Source organism: Sturnira hondurensis, unplaced genomic scaffold (genome assembly GCF_014824575.4).
Source record: "Sturnira hondurensis isolate 20B ecotype Veracruz unplaced genomic scaffold, ASM1482457v3 Scaffold0002638, whole genome shotgun sequence".
Classification (NCBI taxonomy): Eukaryota; Metazoa; Chordata; class Mammalia; order Chiroptera; family Phyllostomidae; genus Sturnira; species Sturnira hondurensis.
In genome coordinates, this window is record NW_028075269.1 from 5,236,008 (window position 1) to 5,255,102 (window position 19,095).

The window sequence follows — 19,095 nt, forward strand, 5'->3', positions numbered from 1 at the left end:
GACTGTATAGTATTCTTACTTACTATTCAGTTCTACTACGGCTTGAGAATACACACATCCAGCACTTGAAATGCACGTGAATTCTGTTTTTGCTTCATTTGAGTGCAGGCATTTTGGAAAATTGCAATTCTTGCTACAAACACCACCAATTGAATTTTTACTTTCGGACGTATTTTCAAAAGCCTTGAAATTACTTTCAACATTTCTAGAGCAGATTCACTTAGAGACAAGTTACTCAGGTGATACTCAGTGGAGAAGAACCACGTATGACAGATAAAACAAAAAAAAACATCTTAAAACCAGGTTGCTGTAAACTCTCAGGCTGTGAGGCTTTGGGGAAGATTCTGTTGATGCCTTACTCCTTTCACAAAGTCGTCTGTAGTGTAAGTGGAGATGTTTTAAAAGGTAGTGGCATAAAACGGAAGAGAGTTGTTGCAGAGTTACGTTCTAATACAGAATATAGTGTATTTCAGTAAATAAAATCTACGTTATGTCAACATGACACTGCATGTCAAAACAAAAAAATGAGAAGGGAGGGGAGGGGGAGGGGAGGGGAGGGGAGGGGAGGGGAGGGGGGAGAGGAGGGGAGGGGAGGGGAGGGGAGGGGAGAATCAACTCCCTCACATTTCCAATGGACATGATCCTCAAATTCCCAACCGTGTTGCAGTCAGTCAAGCCCTGGCAGGTCCACTCTAGACGCAGGGAGATGGAATAAAATGCTCGGCATCGCAGGAATGCTTGACATGCCTTTATTCATGGGTGGTGCAGCCATGCATGCTACACGCTGCACATTTCTCTAGTGAGAAGCCCCTATTTGTTCAAGTACTAGAGACAGACAAAGCCAGCCTCAAGCCAATATATATATATATATATAACATAGCATGATTCTGAGCATGTGAGAGAACTTCATGTTGTGGGGACCATTTATCAGACCCAGCTCACGGCTATGAGAACACTCCGTATCAGGCCCATTCAAAGTTATAGGAAAATTGCTCCCCTTAGTTACCCGGACACCTGAGTGAGGAAGCCGGACTGCCTCCATTTACTCCACACCAATGGACGTCATGCATCGATTTACTGCAGTGGGGATTATGAAGTTGTATGAATTATGCATTTTGTTTATCCTGCTGCTTCTAAAGCAGTGAGATTCAGGGAAGGGTAATACACTTGAGAAATCAGAACGGTAAGCTGTGATTTCAGTCAGCCACTGCCAAACCTGTGAGCTTAAAGTTCCCTTGGGTGTAAAAGTATCTCCGTAACAAAACCCTGCAAGTGTCTCCCAAGTATAAAATATGGCCTATGGTCATTACATGGTCTAGACAGAGATTTCTCAAAACAAACAAGCAAACAGGAAGCTCTGTATCACAAATACCCTAAAAATCCAAGTTGGAACCCTGGCCCATGTGGCTTGATTGGTTATCCTACACACCAAAAGGTTGCGGGTTCAGTTTCCAGTCAGGTCATACACCTAAGTTGCGTGTTTGGTCCCTGGCTGGGGCACATGCAGTAGGCAACTGATCAATGTTTCTCTCTCACATTAATGCTTCTTCTCTCTCTCTCTCTTTCAATAAATACATATAAATTTTTTAAAATTTTCAAATTGGAGCCACAGCCTTAAGGTCTTCCTTACCTGGATATCATGCCCCATTACTTCCATTTCCTCTATTCTTCTCTGTCTTGCTGCTTCGCACAGGATTGATCATAGGAGCTATGCACCTTCCTAAACATGAAGGTTTATGCTTTCTTGTTTTCTTCTTTGATTTCTCAAGCCAAGAAATTTGCAAGGCTACTGAAGTCTTCATGTGCCCTCTCTGTGACAAGAACTGCTCACTACAGAGACTCAATGAAAGTTGTATCTATGCCAAGGTGAGTGTGGACCTTCACATTCTCCTTCCTGAGCCCCAGGCAGTAAAAAGAGACTTCACTAAATTGCACTTTACCAAAGCTAAATGTTCCCAAGGGTTTTCACAATTCACATCATTGACAATGGGGTGAGGTTTCACTCCATGGCAATCACAAAACACATATATTTTTATTTGGACATCTTTGTCTTTCTTTGTTTTTATATGTTGATTATTGATATTATAGACTCAAAGTTTTTTCTTGGAATGATGTCTAGATTCTTTTTAGGAAATGATGATTATTTTTCTTGGTAATGATTACATTTGAATCTTCCATGAAGACTCATGAAATTAAACTACTTCTAATTTTACAGAAAAAATAAAATGACATACCAAAAGTTCTCAGATTGCTGCTGATTAGAATCACCTGAAAGTTTTTTAGAACTCCTGAAACCCAAATAATCCCCAGAGCAATTAAATAGCAATCTTTGGATTTGAAACGTAGATATCAGTATATTTAAAACCTCCCAGGAGGTTCTAGCATGCATACAAGTTTGAGAAACTAAACTTTCACAATTATTATGGTTCTTTATAAAACAATGGTAATAAATTATAATTAACATATAATAAAATGTACATACTTGTGCTGTATAAATTGGTGCATTTTGATTATATATATGCAGCAGTAAAATCATTACTACAATCAAGATAGTGAACATACCCATAACTTCCGAGTTTCTTCACCTACTCTTACTTATAATCCCTTCCTTGCACCCTCCCAACTCCACCACCGTACTCAGGCAACCAACTGCTTGCTGTCATTATAGTTAAGTTTGTATTCTCTAGGCTTTTATGTAGATGGAATCCTACAGTGTGTGATTTTTTTCCCAACTTCTTTCACACAGCATAGTCATTTGAAGATTCATCCATATTGTAACATTTATCAGCAGATTATTTCTCTTTACTGCTGAGTAGTAGTGTTGCATTACATGGCCATGTCAGACTGGCTTTATCCATTCATCTATTAATGGATTTGGGGATTGTTTCAAGTTATTACCATTGTAAATAAAGATTCTATGAACATTCATCTACAAATCTTCCAACAGATAAGTACTACTATTTCTCTTGGGTAAATACTTCAGAATAAAGTAGCTGGATTATATGATAAGTGGAGATTTAACTCTCTAAAATCTGCCAAACTATTTTCCAAAGTGCTTGTACCATTTTACATTTTTGCCAACAGTGTATGAGAATTGCAGTTTTCTATCTAGTCACTACCCCTTAGGATGGTCAGTCTTTTTAATTTTAACTATTCTCATTGTACTTTAGTTACTTGAAAATAATTTCATCTTTTGGGGTCCTGATTTTAAGATCTGTGACATGGGCTCCCAGCAGGGCTCTATCTAACCCCACATTCCCAATAGACACAAGATCTTTCTGTGTGCTCCACTCAGCGCACTGTGAATAATGCGGGCTTCCAGTCTGGCAGTGGGGACAGGCACTACTTCTGTCTCTGAGCTCCTGACACCGTTACCTCTGATCCTCTCAGATGTTTCTTTCCTCAGGTCGCTTCCTCACATACATGTTCACTGGGCACTGTCTGCATGGCCCCCCTCTGCACCCTACCAACTCTTTCAGGGTAGTAACCTGAAGCAGTCATAGTACTCACTCCCTCTGTTTTCCACCTCGCCAGGGTCATCAGCACTCATTACCTAACATTCACAATCTTGAAATCCATTGCTTATATATTTTGTGCATTCTTTGGTTGTTTCCAGAAAGGGGGGTAAAATTAGTCACTGCTATTCCATGTTGATCAGAAATAGAAGTCTCTATACATTTAACTTTGACAAGGCTAGGTATAAAATCAAGAGATACTTAATATTCTACTGCAAGACAAACTTGGTAAAATTAGCTTCTGAATTATATCTTGAATGCATAGCATAGGAAAAGTCTGTTTTGTTTATAATTTCATTTCTAACATACACTTAGTTTTGAAAGATGTCCAATGTTCCCCACACATGTCTCATCTTAGGAAGCATTTCCTCCACAGTTTTTGTAAAAGTCAAGTGCATTTGAGCTTTTAGATGTATTTACACATGTCCCTCTCCCAGCCTGTGCATTTCAAAGACGCGACTGCCTTAGGGACACCAACAAATTCATACATATGTTACTTCTGCTTCCCGTTGAACAGATCTAACGAATCACATTGGCATTATCTGAACGCTAAGCATCCATTTAAGAAACACCCACCTATGGCAGAGTGATAAAGTAAAGAAACTGTCCAAAACCAGGAGCTCTTGTCATTGTGCAGAAACCTCATTCCTCCTTTTCTTGGTATAAAAGAGTATGCTTAGATACAGTTATGACTCACAGTATATGAATATTTCACATATACCATGCTGTGTCTCATGGATGTATTTCTAAAAAGTTAACGTTTTAATTTATTGTATTAAAAAATAACTGAGATGTGTGAACAGACTTATCAAGAAAACAATCAAAAGCTTTTTCAAGGGAAATCTTGGGTGAACTATGACCAGTCATGTTCTTGCAACCCAAGTGTTGTGAAATGTGGCTTTTTAGGTACCACTTCTTCAAAAGCATGGATGCCTCTGGAGCAGGCAAAAGCCACTATTTGTTAGTACCGTTTTCGTCCCCGTTGTAAAGTCTCTGTTGGAACACTCTGAGAAGCCGTTCCCTGCAGTAGGTCATTTCTAAAGGAAAGCAGGCAGCTGTTGAGTGGGTGGTAGCAGCAGGTGTCTCTGTGGGATGCCTCTGCAAACAAAAAAGCTGGATCCCCCGCTGGGTGTAATTCATAAGCTCTGTGGGAGCATTTCTTTATGGTCTTTTTCCCTCCTATACATAATATATACAGATGATCTACTTATGATTGTTATGAAAACCAATTTTTATTACATTTTGAGAAATACTGAGCCTTAACAATCATAGAAGCTTAGAGCCACATAGGACATCTTGCACCCAACCACAAACCAGCAAAAAGAGCACATCTTTTGTGTAATGATATTTTCAGCGATGCTACAATACAGGAAAATACATCCTACCTTTATCTGTTTCACATATTGTTTGCAGCGTGATCCAGAGGGTATTGTTCAAACACCCACTTACTGCCCCCATTGAGCAGCTTCTGAACTGTAGACTGAGCAAAGAAGAAATCATTTTACTCCCACTTCCCTTGTAGTGCTGTTTTTTTTTTGTTTGTTTGTTTTGTCCCTAACTGACTTCTCTCTCTGGTGAGGTTAGTGCCCCTATTTTCTCAACAGTATTTATGGTGTGGATTTGACCACCAGATATATATTGTTTGACTGTGTCCACTTAATCTTTCTCACCAACATAAATATAGTGAGGGCATTATGCAAATGAAAAGAAGCAAAAGTGAATTGAATTTACACTTTATTAAAATCAAACAATTCTTGCAACCCTGAAAAATGTATTCATTAACATCATATAACTGTACATTGTTCTTTATAAAACTTCAGGTAACGTCTGATTCAAAAAACACTTGCACTATATCCTACATATCAGTGATTTAGGAAACTTCTGAAAAACAACTTAAGATGAAATTCATTGCTTCTTATATCCTCTATGGGGCCATGGTCAATTCTGCGACATCAGAGAGTAGGGACGGCACTGTGATGTCGTGCCATTGGAAGTCTGCCTCACTAGTGGAATTCTGCATTTTGCAACTCCCCCAGACCTGGATGTTTTGCTAGCAACTGGGTATGCTTCAACTGAGAAGCTGACTTCTTACGGTTCACTTGGTAGCTTGACTTCCCGTATCCCACAACTACTTCCTTGAGGTGCTTAGAAACCGTTTCTAAGCAGAAATGAAGAGGGAGTTCAAAGGGAAGAGAGAAGAAAAGGGGGAAATGCTGATTCTTTATCTCTCCCCATGAAACAGTTGCAGGATCCCTGAAATGATCTCATACCTTGTATTTACAAACTATAAAATTATGTGATTCCATTAGAAAAAAATTACAGGACCAAAATGCAAACCGTAGCCACTGGATTATTTTAACCAATACTGTGACTCATACTTTTGTTTGTTTTCCATTAAGGTGACATACTTGTTCGATAATGGAGGAACAGTCTTCTTTGCTATTTTTATGGCAATATGGGGTAAGTATGTTCTTCCATTACTTGCTTCCTATTCCTTATTCTCTGAGGCTGTTGCTGTGTTTCTTCATACACACACACACACACACACACACACACACACACACCATGAATCAATTCAACAGAATCTTTTGCTTTAATTGTCTTCTTCACACATTCACCGCTTCTTTGGGAATTTATCTCCTAATCTAATCCTCTAATCCCTAAAGCCCTGGACCTTCCTATATTAATGCTTATTTTTTTTCCTGCTGGAAGCAGATGGTAATTAAAAACAAACTGAAATACATTAAAATCCAAGCTGAGCTTCTTGAATATTCTCTCTTGAAACCGATGGTCAGAAAAATTTTTGTTTTCTTAACGTCTCCATTTATCTATTTTACCTTATTCTTCATATATTTACAGATGCAGAATCTTTTCCACATATGATCGATTGGTAATGTCTAATACATATTAAATTCTGTCCCTAAGTAATATCCTAAAACTGTAAAAATACAGGTACATGACTTGGCTAACTTTTGTCACCATGTTCCTCACTGAATTTTTAAAGTACCCAGTTAATTGACACCTAAAGTGAATCAGACAGGTTTGAATCCCCTCTCCTTCAAAGAAAAGCAGTCACTTTCCTGGTTAGGGTCCCCTTTTCTAACATAGCCCTGTTGAATGCAAAGTCATGGTCAACTTGGCAGCTCAAGGGACTGACCACATGTGTGCTGATGCAGAAAAGTAAACTGTACCAGGTGGGTCTCTCACTCCTTTTACCTAAATTTCCCAGAAAGAGAAATTCTGTGCCATACTGTCTTTCTAGCTTTAAGTAATTTTTTTTAAATTAACTTCTAATATTCCTTTAACAAAATGTTAATGGTGATGCATGACTTTAGGATTACAGGGAAAGCAGTCCAGAGTCCATCCATTGATTTTTGTCCAAAAAGAAAAGCATAGTAAAAATGTACTTTGTGGTTCTTCATTTTCGTTGAAAGATTTTTTTTTTAAATTAAATTACCAAGCAGGATAATTGAGGTGAAATCTTTTAGCCTTACCTGAATCCATGAACATTTGTGGTCTATTTTTTTTCTCTCTAAGAAAAAAAAAGACCAATAGAAAGAAAAAACAGACCAAAATACAAATTAAGGTTGCTCCATAGACACTTCGGTACAAGCAAGAAAGGAAACCTTTCGGACGATTTCTCCTCTCTTCCTTTTTCTGCTACTAGTCTCAGGCTTTTACAGTTCTTCTTGGCACAAGCCACATGACAGTGATTTCATTGCAGCTTTGGGAGGATGGGCTGGTGCAAAGTCCAGGATGTAGGTAAACACTTGCCGTCGAAGACTTCCCCTTAGTTCTACACTGAGGTACGGAGTGGAGGTATGTCTTCCATGGGAATGCCGTCACGCGCATTTTCTCGACCTGCTGGCATGGACGATGAGTCGTGGACACTTTGGTTGTAATAACTAGCGTTCCCGAAACTCACATCATAAGGTTCCGGTGCATTGTCTAATCGCAGAACTAAAAAAGTAACCAAAGAAAATTGGTTTTTATGGTGACAGTATGAAAGATGCATGCACACTCAGGTATCTGCCACACCTTAGGAATCATTCTAGATGAGTAAGGACGTCTACCCTTTACGTGGGCTTTGTAGATACTAGTTTTGAAATTTTAAATAAGTAGATGTTTTTAAACCACATTTCTCTCTAATACTAAAAGAACAGTTTAACTTCCAAAATTTCCCTACAAGTACACCCAATCTAAAGGAACTAAGGAGAAATCGCAACAAAAGTGTACACAGCAATATTTTGTATAAAGAAATAAAAACAAATGTCTTACTACTTGAATCTTCTGAGTTCAGGCCTTGTCCATTGAGATTTAAAATGTTTACTTCTGGTGTAAAAATAATTTTTAAAAAAATGTAGAGAATTAATTTTAAAATCAGTGTCACTATTCTACCAAGGGACTTCATGTGGTTGAGCCATTAAATGTGGAGATGGAAGAAAACTTTTTGTAAAAACTTGTATGTCTTGCCGGCAGATCCACCCTATCCTGTACTCAAGGTTTCATGATGAATGATAAAGAATTTCTTTTCTTTTTCAAGAAACAGCCAATCATTATTTCCTTAATGAGCTTGAACTTTTATATTCAAAGAAGACTTGGTGTGTAGGAGGTACTTTGAAATACTGAAGCAGTGACTAATTACTAAGTAGATTATTAATCTAATTGTTCATTGAATATTGTTCATTGTTCGTATCCTATCATTTTCTTGAGCCACCTCTTTACAAACTGGTCTCCCACGAGCTGTAGGGATTTGGGAGAAGTGTCCCTAATCTGTCTTGAAGAAGTAAAGTAGGTAGTGTAAATGAGTTGTTTTCTTTTGCCTCAATCACATCTTATATTAATTTAATAGACAGAGCTTTTGTATGTGATTATAAATAAAGAAAAATATTCCAAATGTCAAAAAAACTGAAACCCCTTGTTAGAAATCCTACTGTTTAATTTTGAAAACTTCCAGTTTTTACTTTGCATGGATTGCTAGAAACTCAGACGAAACTCAGTTAAATGTACAAAGTGGATTTGGTTCCAGAAAAGAGTGTATTTCAGTCATGGTCTCAAGTTATCAAAGATCAACAGGACTCACCAATGGACCCCACTAGGGTCATGTAACTTTTTTTATGATAGCCAGAGTCCCTTGTGAAAACCAGTAAACCAAGGGATGAGTCAAACATTTGAAGTGATTTCATTTGTGTTCCAAACATTGAATTGTTGAGATAAAACTCAGTGCTTAATTCTTAGCAGTTACATTTTATTCATAGACATTATGATTCTTTTTTATCATATGAATGGGAAAATCTTGAACTAAAGTAAACTGTGCTTGTGACTTTACATAGCCAAATGTGCAACTCTTTAGAAATCATGTTTAAGAGACTCAGTAAAATAATTAGTGTAGATCTACTGTATCTGTAAAACTTGTGAAGAGCTTCTAATTAGAGTATATCTTTGCTCTAATTACTGCTAATAAAAAAATCCAGCAATGCCAACAAAACTGGCCATATTTTTCTCAAGACCATAACATTATCTTCCAATTTTACACATGTATTTTAGGTTCAGGGATTATTATTTAAAACCAACTGTGATGCAATGAACAACAGTCTCAAATATATAAACATTTTTTCCTCACAGGTTCATAATTTTTTGTTTATGTTATTTGAGAATCAGAGAGTAGAGCAGAATAAATCTTTGGCCTGTTTCTGTCATGTGATCTCTGAACCCCTCTAGATAATGCGGTGACCATTAGCAATTGGCACTTAGAACCACTGAGAGGATGAAGTCCTGAAAAGTTGTTTTTACCTGGTTCGTTTCTATCGTCGTAAAGTCGCCGATGGGAAAATGAACTTGTCTTCCTTTTTCCACACAATAAGTAGCCAACAAGAGTAAGCAACGAAGCGCCCAAAATAGCACCTAAAATAGCCCCAAATACTATTCCTGTATTTTTATTCTCTAAAGAAAAAAAAAGAAAAAAGAATTTACAAACAAGAAATAAAAATAATTGTTCAAAGAACAGATATGTGTGTGTGTACACACACACATCTGTACATACCTGTGGACTTCCTACATACCACAAAGAAAGTTTAACAATATTTTATATGTATTTATTTATTAGATAAGAGTGATATTGTGTTTTACCAAGTACTGAGTACTTGGGATATATTGGCAAAATATGTTTCCCGATACAACCAAGTCCTAGTTTTATACCAGTGTCTCATTACTTATCAACACCAATACTACTGAAATGTCATGTGTGTGTGTTCCCCTGGGACGTAACTTCTGTGTTGAAAGCTGTATTGTTTTTAATCAACTCTGAATCTCTGATGAACTTCAGTGGTGAAAGGAACTTTGAGCTTGCTTCTATGATAATTGGGAAGTAAAAAGCTAATAGGAGTAAGCGCATAATAGGAAATGAATCCACAAAGCTCCAAGTAAAAAGGCATAATAAAAAAAGCAATTTGTTCTGATAAGGATACTTTGAAGGAGAACAAAGGATCGAAGTAAGGTGTTGTCCATGCCTTGCACGCAGGGAACAAATGTGTAGGTCTGAGCCTAAGAGAACCCACGATTTCACTCTGTCATCCCCTTTACCAAGTCTGCATTCGAAGGCCATCATCAATAAACTACTTCCTGCTCCCTGAACTCATATTTAGTGTATTTTACTTGTAATGAGTTTCTTTAATTTATTCAGAAGCTGACTAATTAGGTAGCTAAGAGCTCTTACATAGTCTCTGATTTTATAGGAAGCCCTATTTTTTAAAAAAATCACTAATCTTTACACAGGAAAGTGAACAGCAAAATTATTACTAAAATAAAAGTGAAATAAAGTTAGCATTTTTTTGAAATTAAAGAGAAATGGCAGGAGTAAGTGCTCAGTGTTCTCAATATGTATTTTGAGTTTAGAGAGACAAAAGACAGTATTTTTTAAAAATACTTTTGGCAGAATATTAGAGCATGTCTAAATGGAGTAGATGGGTTAAAATTACAGCTAAAGTGAAAAATGAACAAGCAAGCAAAATATAACCAAAGACACTGAAATTGAGAACAGGCTGACAGGGACCAGAGGGGAGGTGGGAGGGGATAATGGGGGAAATGGGTGGAGGGTTTGCAGGAACAGTTATAAAGGACACATGGACAAAAACAAGTGGGGCTGGAAACAGGGGAAGGAGGTGGGGAGGGCTGCAGTGGTGGGGAGGAGTGGGGGTAAAAGACAGGAAACAGTACTTGAACAACAAAAAATATTAAATATATATATGTATGTGTGTGTGTGTGTGTGTGTACATACAATATATTGGTTGCAGAGCTATTGGAAATCCTAGATTTCAGAGTCTAAAACCTTTCCTGTACACTTGCAACAATTTTCAAGTAGTAGCTTATAAATGTGGTTTGGTGTTTACATCATTAATATAATCTGTAAATAAGTTGGATTGGAAATTGGTGAGTTTGTAGTCAAAAGGAGAGTGTTTTTTTTTTTTAGGTTTCAAGGAAATAGAAACATGGTTAGACCTGAAAAAAACAAAGCAATGAATTTTCATTAGATATTAGAGATCTTTCTCAGTTTAGGTTCTAAAGCTTGATGTAATCCCTAAAAATAAAAGATAAAAATGTCCCCATATACAATTTTTTTGTGATAGAGGCAAACTCCTTCTTATGGTGTTCCTTGGGCACTAAACTAAACATTAGGGAGGATTTCCTTTCATTGAGTTTATTTACTTTTTAAAAAAATCAGTGTTTTATTTTCCTGTGATTGCAATGAGGTATCAGATAACTTATAAGTTTACTTACCTCAAGTTTCAAAACCAACAGACATATATTTTTACAGTTCATTTGTACAGTATTCCTAAAAGCATATGAAATTTCAAGTAGTCTTTCTAGAATTCAGTGGAAATTGTTAGACAGTATCTCAAAACTGTATCACCACCTAAGTCTCTGCTTCTTTTCTGCCTGACCTACTTCTCCCTTTGTCCCCTGTTTCCTCATGTTTCCCTATGGTAACGACCAGCATATGCTGACTTAAGTTCTAAAATTCCTTCCCTATTTCCAACGGCTATCATGGTTACCCCTAAAAGTGAGAGCGACCTATGCTATTGTAGTCTCCTTCATTTTCCTAGAATGATGGATTCCCCAGTTGCAATCCATATGATTCACTGGGGGATTGATTCACACCAAAGGAAAGTTAAATATGTTTATATTTACCTTCTTGGGGGTCTGATGTATTTGGAAGGATTTTTGAATTATTGGTGAATTTTAAGGTGGGCTGTAGAGTCATTTCCTGGTAGGGGGTGAACGCTGCTATGCTGTCACTGGTGGTGCTGAGCCAGGCGTCTGGCTCTGTTGTCACGGGATTCACCGACGTGGTGGCTGGTGTCGAAGGGAGGATGCTAACAGTAATGGAACTATTGTCAGTTTTCAGGGTGTCATTGGCCAAAGACCAAGGGGACATTTCTGAAGGCACAGCAGACGTAGAATTAGGAGGCTCTGAGAGGGACAGAGGATTTTCATCAGTTACTGATGTGTTCTGAAGCAATTTAGGAGCAACGCTGTGGCTGGAGGGAGAGCTTTCGGAAAAGAGAGGCGTGGTTCTTGGGCTCCAGGAAAAGTCTTTGGTCAAATTACCACTGGATTCTGTCGTTTCAGGACTTTCCTCTGATGGATCCATGCGAGAGAAATTACTTGCTTTGTGACTGGAGGTTTCTCTAACGTCTTTAGCTAAGTTGAAAGGTGCTCCATTTGTGAAAGGCACAAATTCTTTTGTTTTATTTTTTAAGCCTTCTGCAATGTTTTCTGTAGTGTTTACTTCCAGAATTTCTTCCCCATGGCTTATAAATAGGAGAACACTAAACAAGGTTGAAATCAACAGAAGTCTCACTGAAGTCAACATTATAGCTTTCGTTGGTATTGGAGTTATTCAGGGGAATCTGGAGGAAAATAACAACCATTTGAATTATTAAACAAAGATCTACACTTTTAAAGTGATAAAATCTAAAGACATAATGCTGAGATAATAATACCATACTCTTAATTCCAAAAATTTGTTTTCTTGAATTATGTACTAATTTTAGGATAACTGAGTTCTGTATTCCACATAATATTTTTTCTTCCTTTAAGAAAATTCCATGCAAAAACTTTGTCAGGCAAGACGCCACTATTCCACTGTTTCAAATATTGTGTGTGTGGGGGGGTGTGTGTGTGTGTGTATGAACTAAGTAAATCAAGTAATTTTTTAATTATTGTAAATATAGTGCATGTAGATGTAGATCTGGCTGATTCCTTCAACTTATTTAAGGAAAACATTTTATTTATAAAGATAAAATATATAAAGATAAAAAATACTTTCGACTATTATGAAAATTGTGTTACTGAATATACACTAAATGTACTACTTTAAAGTGAATCAGCGAACCAACTTGAAAAGATTTTATACCTAATTTGAATTATTTGAATTTGAAATTAACATTCATTTTTTCAAAATATTTCTCATGACGCCCTTCATTCAGAAAGACTTTTAGATTTGAGGATACTCTTTCATTATATTTCCTTACTGCATTAATGAAGCATCTGGTCGAGAGTGGTATCAATTACCCAGCTAGACAGTAGCAGAGTTGGGATTTGAACCATGGTCCTGACCTCCAATCTAGGCACATTGTTTTCCTTTTTTTAAAAAATTTTTTAAAATAATTTTTTTATTTAATTCTTGTTCAAGTACAGCTTTCTGTCTTATAGTCCCAACCCTGCCAGCCCCCCACCCCATGCTCCCCGCCTCCCTCCCATTTCCACCCCCCACCCTTAGTTATTGTCCATGTGTCCTTTATACTTGTTCATGTGAGTCCACCCCCTTTTCCCCTATGATTCTCTCCCCTCTCCCCTCTGGACCCTGTCAGCCTGTTCCATATTTGAATGTCTTTGGTCATATTTTGCTTGCTTGTTTGTTTTGTTGTTTAGATTCCTGTTAACGGTGAGATCATATGGTATTTGTCTTAACTGCCTTCTACACTACTGTGAAGTGCTACTAATTTGTAGCTAGCAGGATATGGGGAAAATGGCTTTGAAAGGACATTTATATTAAAATCCTGGCTTCTGTCACAAATAACCTATGAAAATCAATGATCATAACCGGCCATGGTTTTATCATCATCACATACAATGTTGTTCTGAAGACTGAATGAAATGATTTAAGTAGAAGTATTCTGAACAATATCTGGCCTAAAGTAAGCGGTTACTAAACATTACCTTCCATTCCTTATTACTGAAATGTAATATTTCTGTGAGTGTGTACAGTATCATGTCACATGACCATCACAGTGATCCCTTAAGACAAAAAGAATAGCTTGTGTCACCCCCATTTTGCAGATGAAGAAACCAAGGTTCAGATATACGAGAACATTCGCAGGAGCATTATTTATGTCTCCCATCTAAACACCTGTCAGTAACAGACTGGTTAATAAACTGTGTAAGATTAATATGTGGACACTAACAAACTAGAACTACATACAGAATCATAGGGGATCATCACAATTATAATGCCGACCTTAAAAGACCAGTTGTCCTGGTGATTACATATAAATAAAGTTCAAAAGTGGGCGAAAACAAACCTAGAATGTTAGATGTCAGCAAAGTGGTCACTTGTGGGAGGCAGGAGACAGTACTGGTTGGGTCGCACAGGGAGGGCTTCTCTGTGCCCCCTACTCTGATCCATGACCTGGTGCGAGTTACGTAAGTGTTTGAATTTTTGATAATGCTATTTATTTATATTTAATGAGCATTTTTAGTACAACCAAGACAATTAATTTAGGTTCTAAAAATTGTTAACATAACTTAGAAAACGTATTACTACTATTAAGCATTTATTATATCAGATGTTCTGAAGGTTTTCTCATTCAAGTCTTATTAAAAACAATCAAATACTGAGAAAGGAATTATTAATCCTATTTTATAGATGATGAGATCAGGCATAAAAATGAATATAATGTGTCTAAGGACACAGTATCTAAAAACATATAACTAAAGAAAGAGTTAGTTTCAAACCTATGCATAAAGCCAGTAATTACTTATCTATGCAAGAAAAGTTACAAAAGAATATGGAACTTAGTACTTGGATGCTGTTTAGAACTCTTCCCGTCAACCTTGTCTTAGCACAACTACAAATTTTATTATTTTTCTATTTTAATTATAGCAATTTATAATCTCATTTTTAAACACTGGGAAAATTGGGCATTTTACCTTAAGTAACTCCCAAACACACTAAACACAATTTTATCCGGATTGAATACATTTTCGCAATCATCTCTATGGTTTCTAGATGGACTTTTACCATGTGGTTTACGGATTAACATGAACAAAACAAATGATTTCCCCAGGACTTATATTAGTTCACCCACATTTCATTAAATGGATGCCTCACCTAGCACATCTAAAATGCAATTCCATTTCGTTTAAAAATACTCACGTGGGCCTTTCCAGAAGCACCCTTCTCCTATGAACTCCATCGGGTTTGTGGCAAACATTATAGCCTTTGTCATTATCTGCGGCCAGTGATCTGATTAGTGTATGAATTGTCCGTGGTCACCTGTCTTATCATTGTTATGCAGCTTGATCTGGTTTTCCTCTGCCTAAGCTTTCTGGGTTTTTTCTCTTTCTAATGAAGTGGTCACCAGAGGGTAAGAAAACGTCCCTCGGCTGTTCTTCTACCTTTCTCGTAAGGTTACAGCAGAAACGTGGCATTGAGCTTTCGTTCCCTTCCCAGAATGAGAGGCCACTTATCGAGAGTCAGCAAAGTGAGTTTTGTTGTCCCTGTTTCCCTTTGCCTGTAACATGGAACCACCACAGGGATCTCTCTACCCTTCACCTAGTTTTTTTATTGCAACGTGAAAACTTAAGGTATCAATACCCCAAATGAGCCAAACATCCTGTTACAGCCTATATAGAAGGGGCAGAGAGGGATGAGATGGAATGCTATGAATACTATTTGCATTGTATTACTAAATGAATGCAGCTATGAACATAGATTTATTCCTGCTGTCCGGGTGTGGCAGCAAGGACAACTTTGCCTCTGTTCCCAGGCTTGTAACAGAACCAAGTTACACCTCTTCCTTAGGTCCCTCCATCTTAAAGGGATAGAAGCAGCCAGGACTTGAAACCATTAGCAATTCCACATTTTTGTTCTGGAGTTTTGTTGGAGCAAAGAGTAAGCAATTTTAGTTGAGTCCAACCCCATTCTGAATTGAATGAAGCACGTTATAAGCAGCAAAGGCTAACGGAGGTCGTAGAGAAGTTCCAGAGGACAATGAAATAACAATATATCCTTTCTCTTTGCACTTCCCTCTCAGTTCGTCTCTATCTCCAGAGATCAGGTTCTTAAACTGTATTGTGAACTGTTATGTAAACTAAGTTAGGCTGGATGATGGATGACCTGTTTGTGTGTGCCCAAGTTCATCTGTCAACCAAATGCAGTATAGAGGGAGACAGGCAAAACGAAAGAGAAAAGTGAAATTGTCCTGGGAGAGAAAATCAGGACAACCAACCAGGTAGTATCAATCCCCGCCCCCCTCCATTCTCTGCCTCTTCTTGCCCATCAATGGAAACTCGCAACAGAAACTTTGAGGGTGTAACATAGGAGCAAATCTGAGATCATTACCAACACGAAAAACAACCTAGATTAGAATTATTATAAAGGGAACAGCAAAAAGAATGTCCATCCACTTTGTGATAGCTTAAACACAGATTCTAAATATTTCTGTATATATTGAAATGTTTGTATTATTTCTAGTACTTAATAACTTGCAAAATCTGCTTTCAGAGAATGTGAGTTTCACTGTTTTTAAAATAACTCCTTTACACAGAAAAATAAACACTATTTTCTCCCTTTCTCTGGTGTTGGTACTAAAAAGAGGTTTCACGTTACTACCTTTGTATGGAGGGCTACAGAAGGTGGTGAGAGAGGGGGAAAAAAAAACTGGCCTTTATGGGAGGCAAACAGACTGTGCAACCCCACAGTCTCTGTACAGAATTTCACTCCTCCTTAAATGCATGAAGACATTATTCTGCCCAGCTTCCATGTTCTAATTGTGTCATACTTGTTTTATACCAAGCTTTAAAAATAAGAAAATATCTTTCTTTGTGTCAGATAAATCATCAACCCGTGCAAGGGAAGGGAAATGCTAATCATTCTGAACTCTATCAAAACCAAAAGGTTTAAATAAAAACATGAGTTCAGATAGGTACACTGAGGGGATAATATAAAAACATGTCTCTGTAGTGAAACAACTAAAGAGTATACTGTGCTACTTCTCTCTTGGTTGCTTTTGACCATTTCTTGTTATAGATTTCAGACCACGAAGAAAGACAGATAGGTTTTGTTTGTCTTTAGCATAGGAAACTCAGTCTGACGTGTAGCCCATGTCTGAGGCAGACCTTGAGTGGCTTTTCCAATCTCGGGCAGTGTTTTCCTTAAATGAAAGAGCCACAGTAAATGAGAATGTAGGGAATCCTGACTCCATAAATGCTTCTTTTATGAAGATTTTGAAGGGGTGAGGAGACCACTAACCATAAAGTTAGACTATACCTGAGAATCATAGGCATACCATTTTACTTTTATTTGCTTCAAACAAACAAAACAAAATAAAATGAAAACAAACTAAGCAAGCAACTACAACAGGAACAGAGCCACAGAAATGGAGATCACATGGAGGATTATCAGCAGGGGAGTGGGAGAAAGAGAGAGGGGGAAAAGCTACAGAGAATATGTAGCATAGATGGTAGGTAGAAAATAGACAGGGGGAAGTTAAGAATAGTATAGGAAATGTAGGAGCCAAAGAACTTATATGTATAACCCATGGACATGAACTAAAGGGGTGGAATGCAGGTGGGAGGGGGTGTGCAGGGCAGAGTGAAATAAAGGGGGGGGGATGGGACAACCATAATAGCATAATCAATAAAATATATTTTTTAAAAAAGAAAAAAACTAACTTTCCTCCCAGCCCCTGCAAATTTTTTTGTCAAAAGTTTGTAAACATCATTCTAACTAGAAGTCTGAGAGGTATGCATACATCCAGTCAAAATACAGAGAATGGAATACTCCCAGGTAATTTGGGCGTTGTTAGTCATAAACTTCAATCCTGAAATAATTAGGTGAAAGTATGTCATGCTTAGAAAGAAAGACTTGTCTCTGAAAGAAATATTCTGGACCCCAATTCCCAAACACATTCTTTTCAGCCTTCTGTCCAGTTTCACTGTCTGTAGAAATAGCCTCTAGGGATCAAATAGAAAGTGGGTGAACAGTAAAGCAAGATTAATTTTGAGAAACTGTATTTGTCCCATGGGATATCTTCTGCAAAACTGACTTAGCCTTTAGATTTCCAGTGAGTGGTGGACACGTGCACATGTCATGCTAAGTATTATAAACACACATTTTGCCAAATTTCCTAAAGAAAGTCTTTGGGAATGTAATTCATTGTATTAGGAGATTGCTTTTTAAAACTATCATATTCTAATACTTTCACGACAACCTTGAAACCTAAATGCATAACTGAAATCTTAATATTCAATTTACATTCATGCTGGAATCTCCACTTAAAATGTTTTTACTAAAAAGTGATCTAAGGAAACTCTTACTTGGAATCGCTAATGTTAAAGGAAGGTTTTTATTTTAGCTCTTCAGTTGGTTTCATTACCTAGTAAACCTGGCAGTAATTCTTAAAGTTAACTCACTTAACAATGCAAATACTCATTTGGAAGGTAGTTATTTAGTGAAATAACTACTTGTCTTTACCAATGGTCTTCGTAGCTACCTCCCAGACTGTTTATCAAAAGTTGAGCCCACTTTCATTCTCTTTGGGAAGTCAATGAAAGAGAGAGAGGGTCAGACAGACAGACACAGGGTCAGGAGAGGAGGAATCCTAGGTAACACAGCACCCACCACACACTTACCTTTCGGTCTAGGAGGTGTTTATAAACAGGAACTGAAATTCCACAGCTGTCCCAGCTAAAATGAGTCTTCCGTGCATTAGAGAAAGCGATAGGTTAAGTATGTCGATGTCCCACTAAACAGGAGGGTGGCAGAGAAAATTAGGTGGAGCTGGCTGTATCTTGCTTGTGTAATAGAAGAACCCAAGAACCTGACTGACCTGCTTCTCAGCTGTCAGCACGAAGATACAAACTCATTCAGGCCTTTAAAAAAAATAAGTCCCACCCTCCAGCTTTCATAGGTTGGTTGTTTTGACTCTGGGGCCAGCTAGCTGTCTTAAGCAGTGCAAAACAAAGGGCATTTATTTCTTATCCTAAGTGAAAAAAGGACAAAGACTTTGGTAACAATCCTGGTGCATCAGGAATTTCTGACACATGCTGGGTTCCCACTTTGCAGGTGAGGAAACCAAAGTGAGTCACACCCTGCACCTGCTGCTGTCTTCTGGCCCCGTGTGTCCTCTTGACTCAGAAACAAGTCTTTCTCTCCCTCCGTGGAATGTTCTGTTTGTGTCCTTTAAACCTGAATGGAGAAAATATGGTGGGGTCAGTAGTGTGGAGCCTTCTCTGCTGTGCACTGAAATTAGTTTTATAGAAAGTGACAGTTAACACAAGGTGAACTGACGGGTGT

At 37.6% G+C, this 19,095-nt stretch overlaps 2 protein-coding genes across 4 annotated transcripts in view; one reads left to right on the top strand and one right to left on the bottom strand.

Annotated features, from left to right (window-relative positions):
• ANO3 (anoctamin 3) overlaps window positions 1-19,095 on the top strand; it is a 292,127-nt gene that overhangs the window by 223,777 nt on the left and 49,255 nt on the right. For all 3 annotated transcript variants that reach the window (XM_037040409.1, XM_037040410.1, XM_037040411.1), the window contains 2 exons: window positions 1,770-1,866; window positions 5,915-5,975. In XM_037040409.1, the coding sequence (XP_036896304.1) occupies window positions 1,770-1,866; window positions 5,915-5,975 (158 nt within the window). The remainder of the gene's footprint in view (window positions 1-1,769; window positions 1,867-5,914; window positions 5,976-19,095) is intronic.
• MUC15 (mucin 15, cell surface associated) lies at window positions 6,121-18,647 on the bottom strand. Its single transcript, XM_037040414.1, has 4 exons — window positions 18,432-18,647; window positions 11,703-12,424; window positions 9,309-9,458; window positions 6,121-7,475 (listed from the first exon to the last, which is right to left on the bottom strand). Exons 2-4 carry the CDS (start codon window positions 12,385-12,387, stop codon window positions 7,312-7,314), a joined length of 999 nt encoding a protein of 332 aa, XP_036896309.1. The 5' UTR covers window positions 12,388-12,424; window positions 18,432-18,647; the 3' UTR covers window positions 6,121-7,311.

What these genes read in the sequence shown, in the direction of transcription:
- MUC15 (XM_037040414.1), bottom strand. Translation starts at nt 12,387, where the DNA reads ATGTTGACTTCAGTGAGACTTCTGTTGATTTCAACCTTGTTTAGTGTT. An exon ending in TACATCAGACCCCCAAGAAG is followed by an intron (nt 9,459 to 11,702) that starts GTAAATATAAAC and finishes TTTTTTCTTTAG; the next exon opens with AGAATAAAAATACAGGAATA. An exon ending in CGACGATAGAAACGAACCAG is followed by an intron (nt 7,476 to 9,308) that starts GTAAAAACAACT and finishes TTACTTTTTTAG; the next exon opens with TTCTGCGATTAGACAATGCA.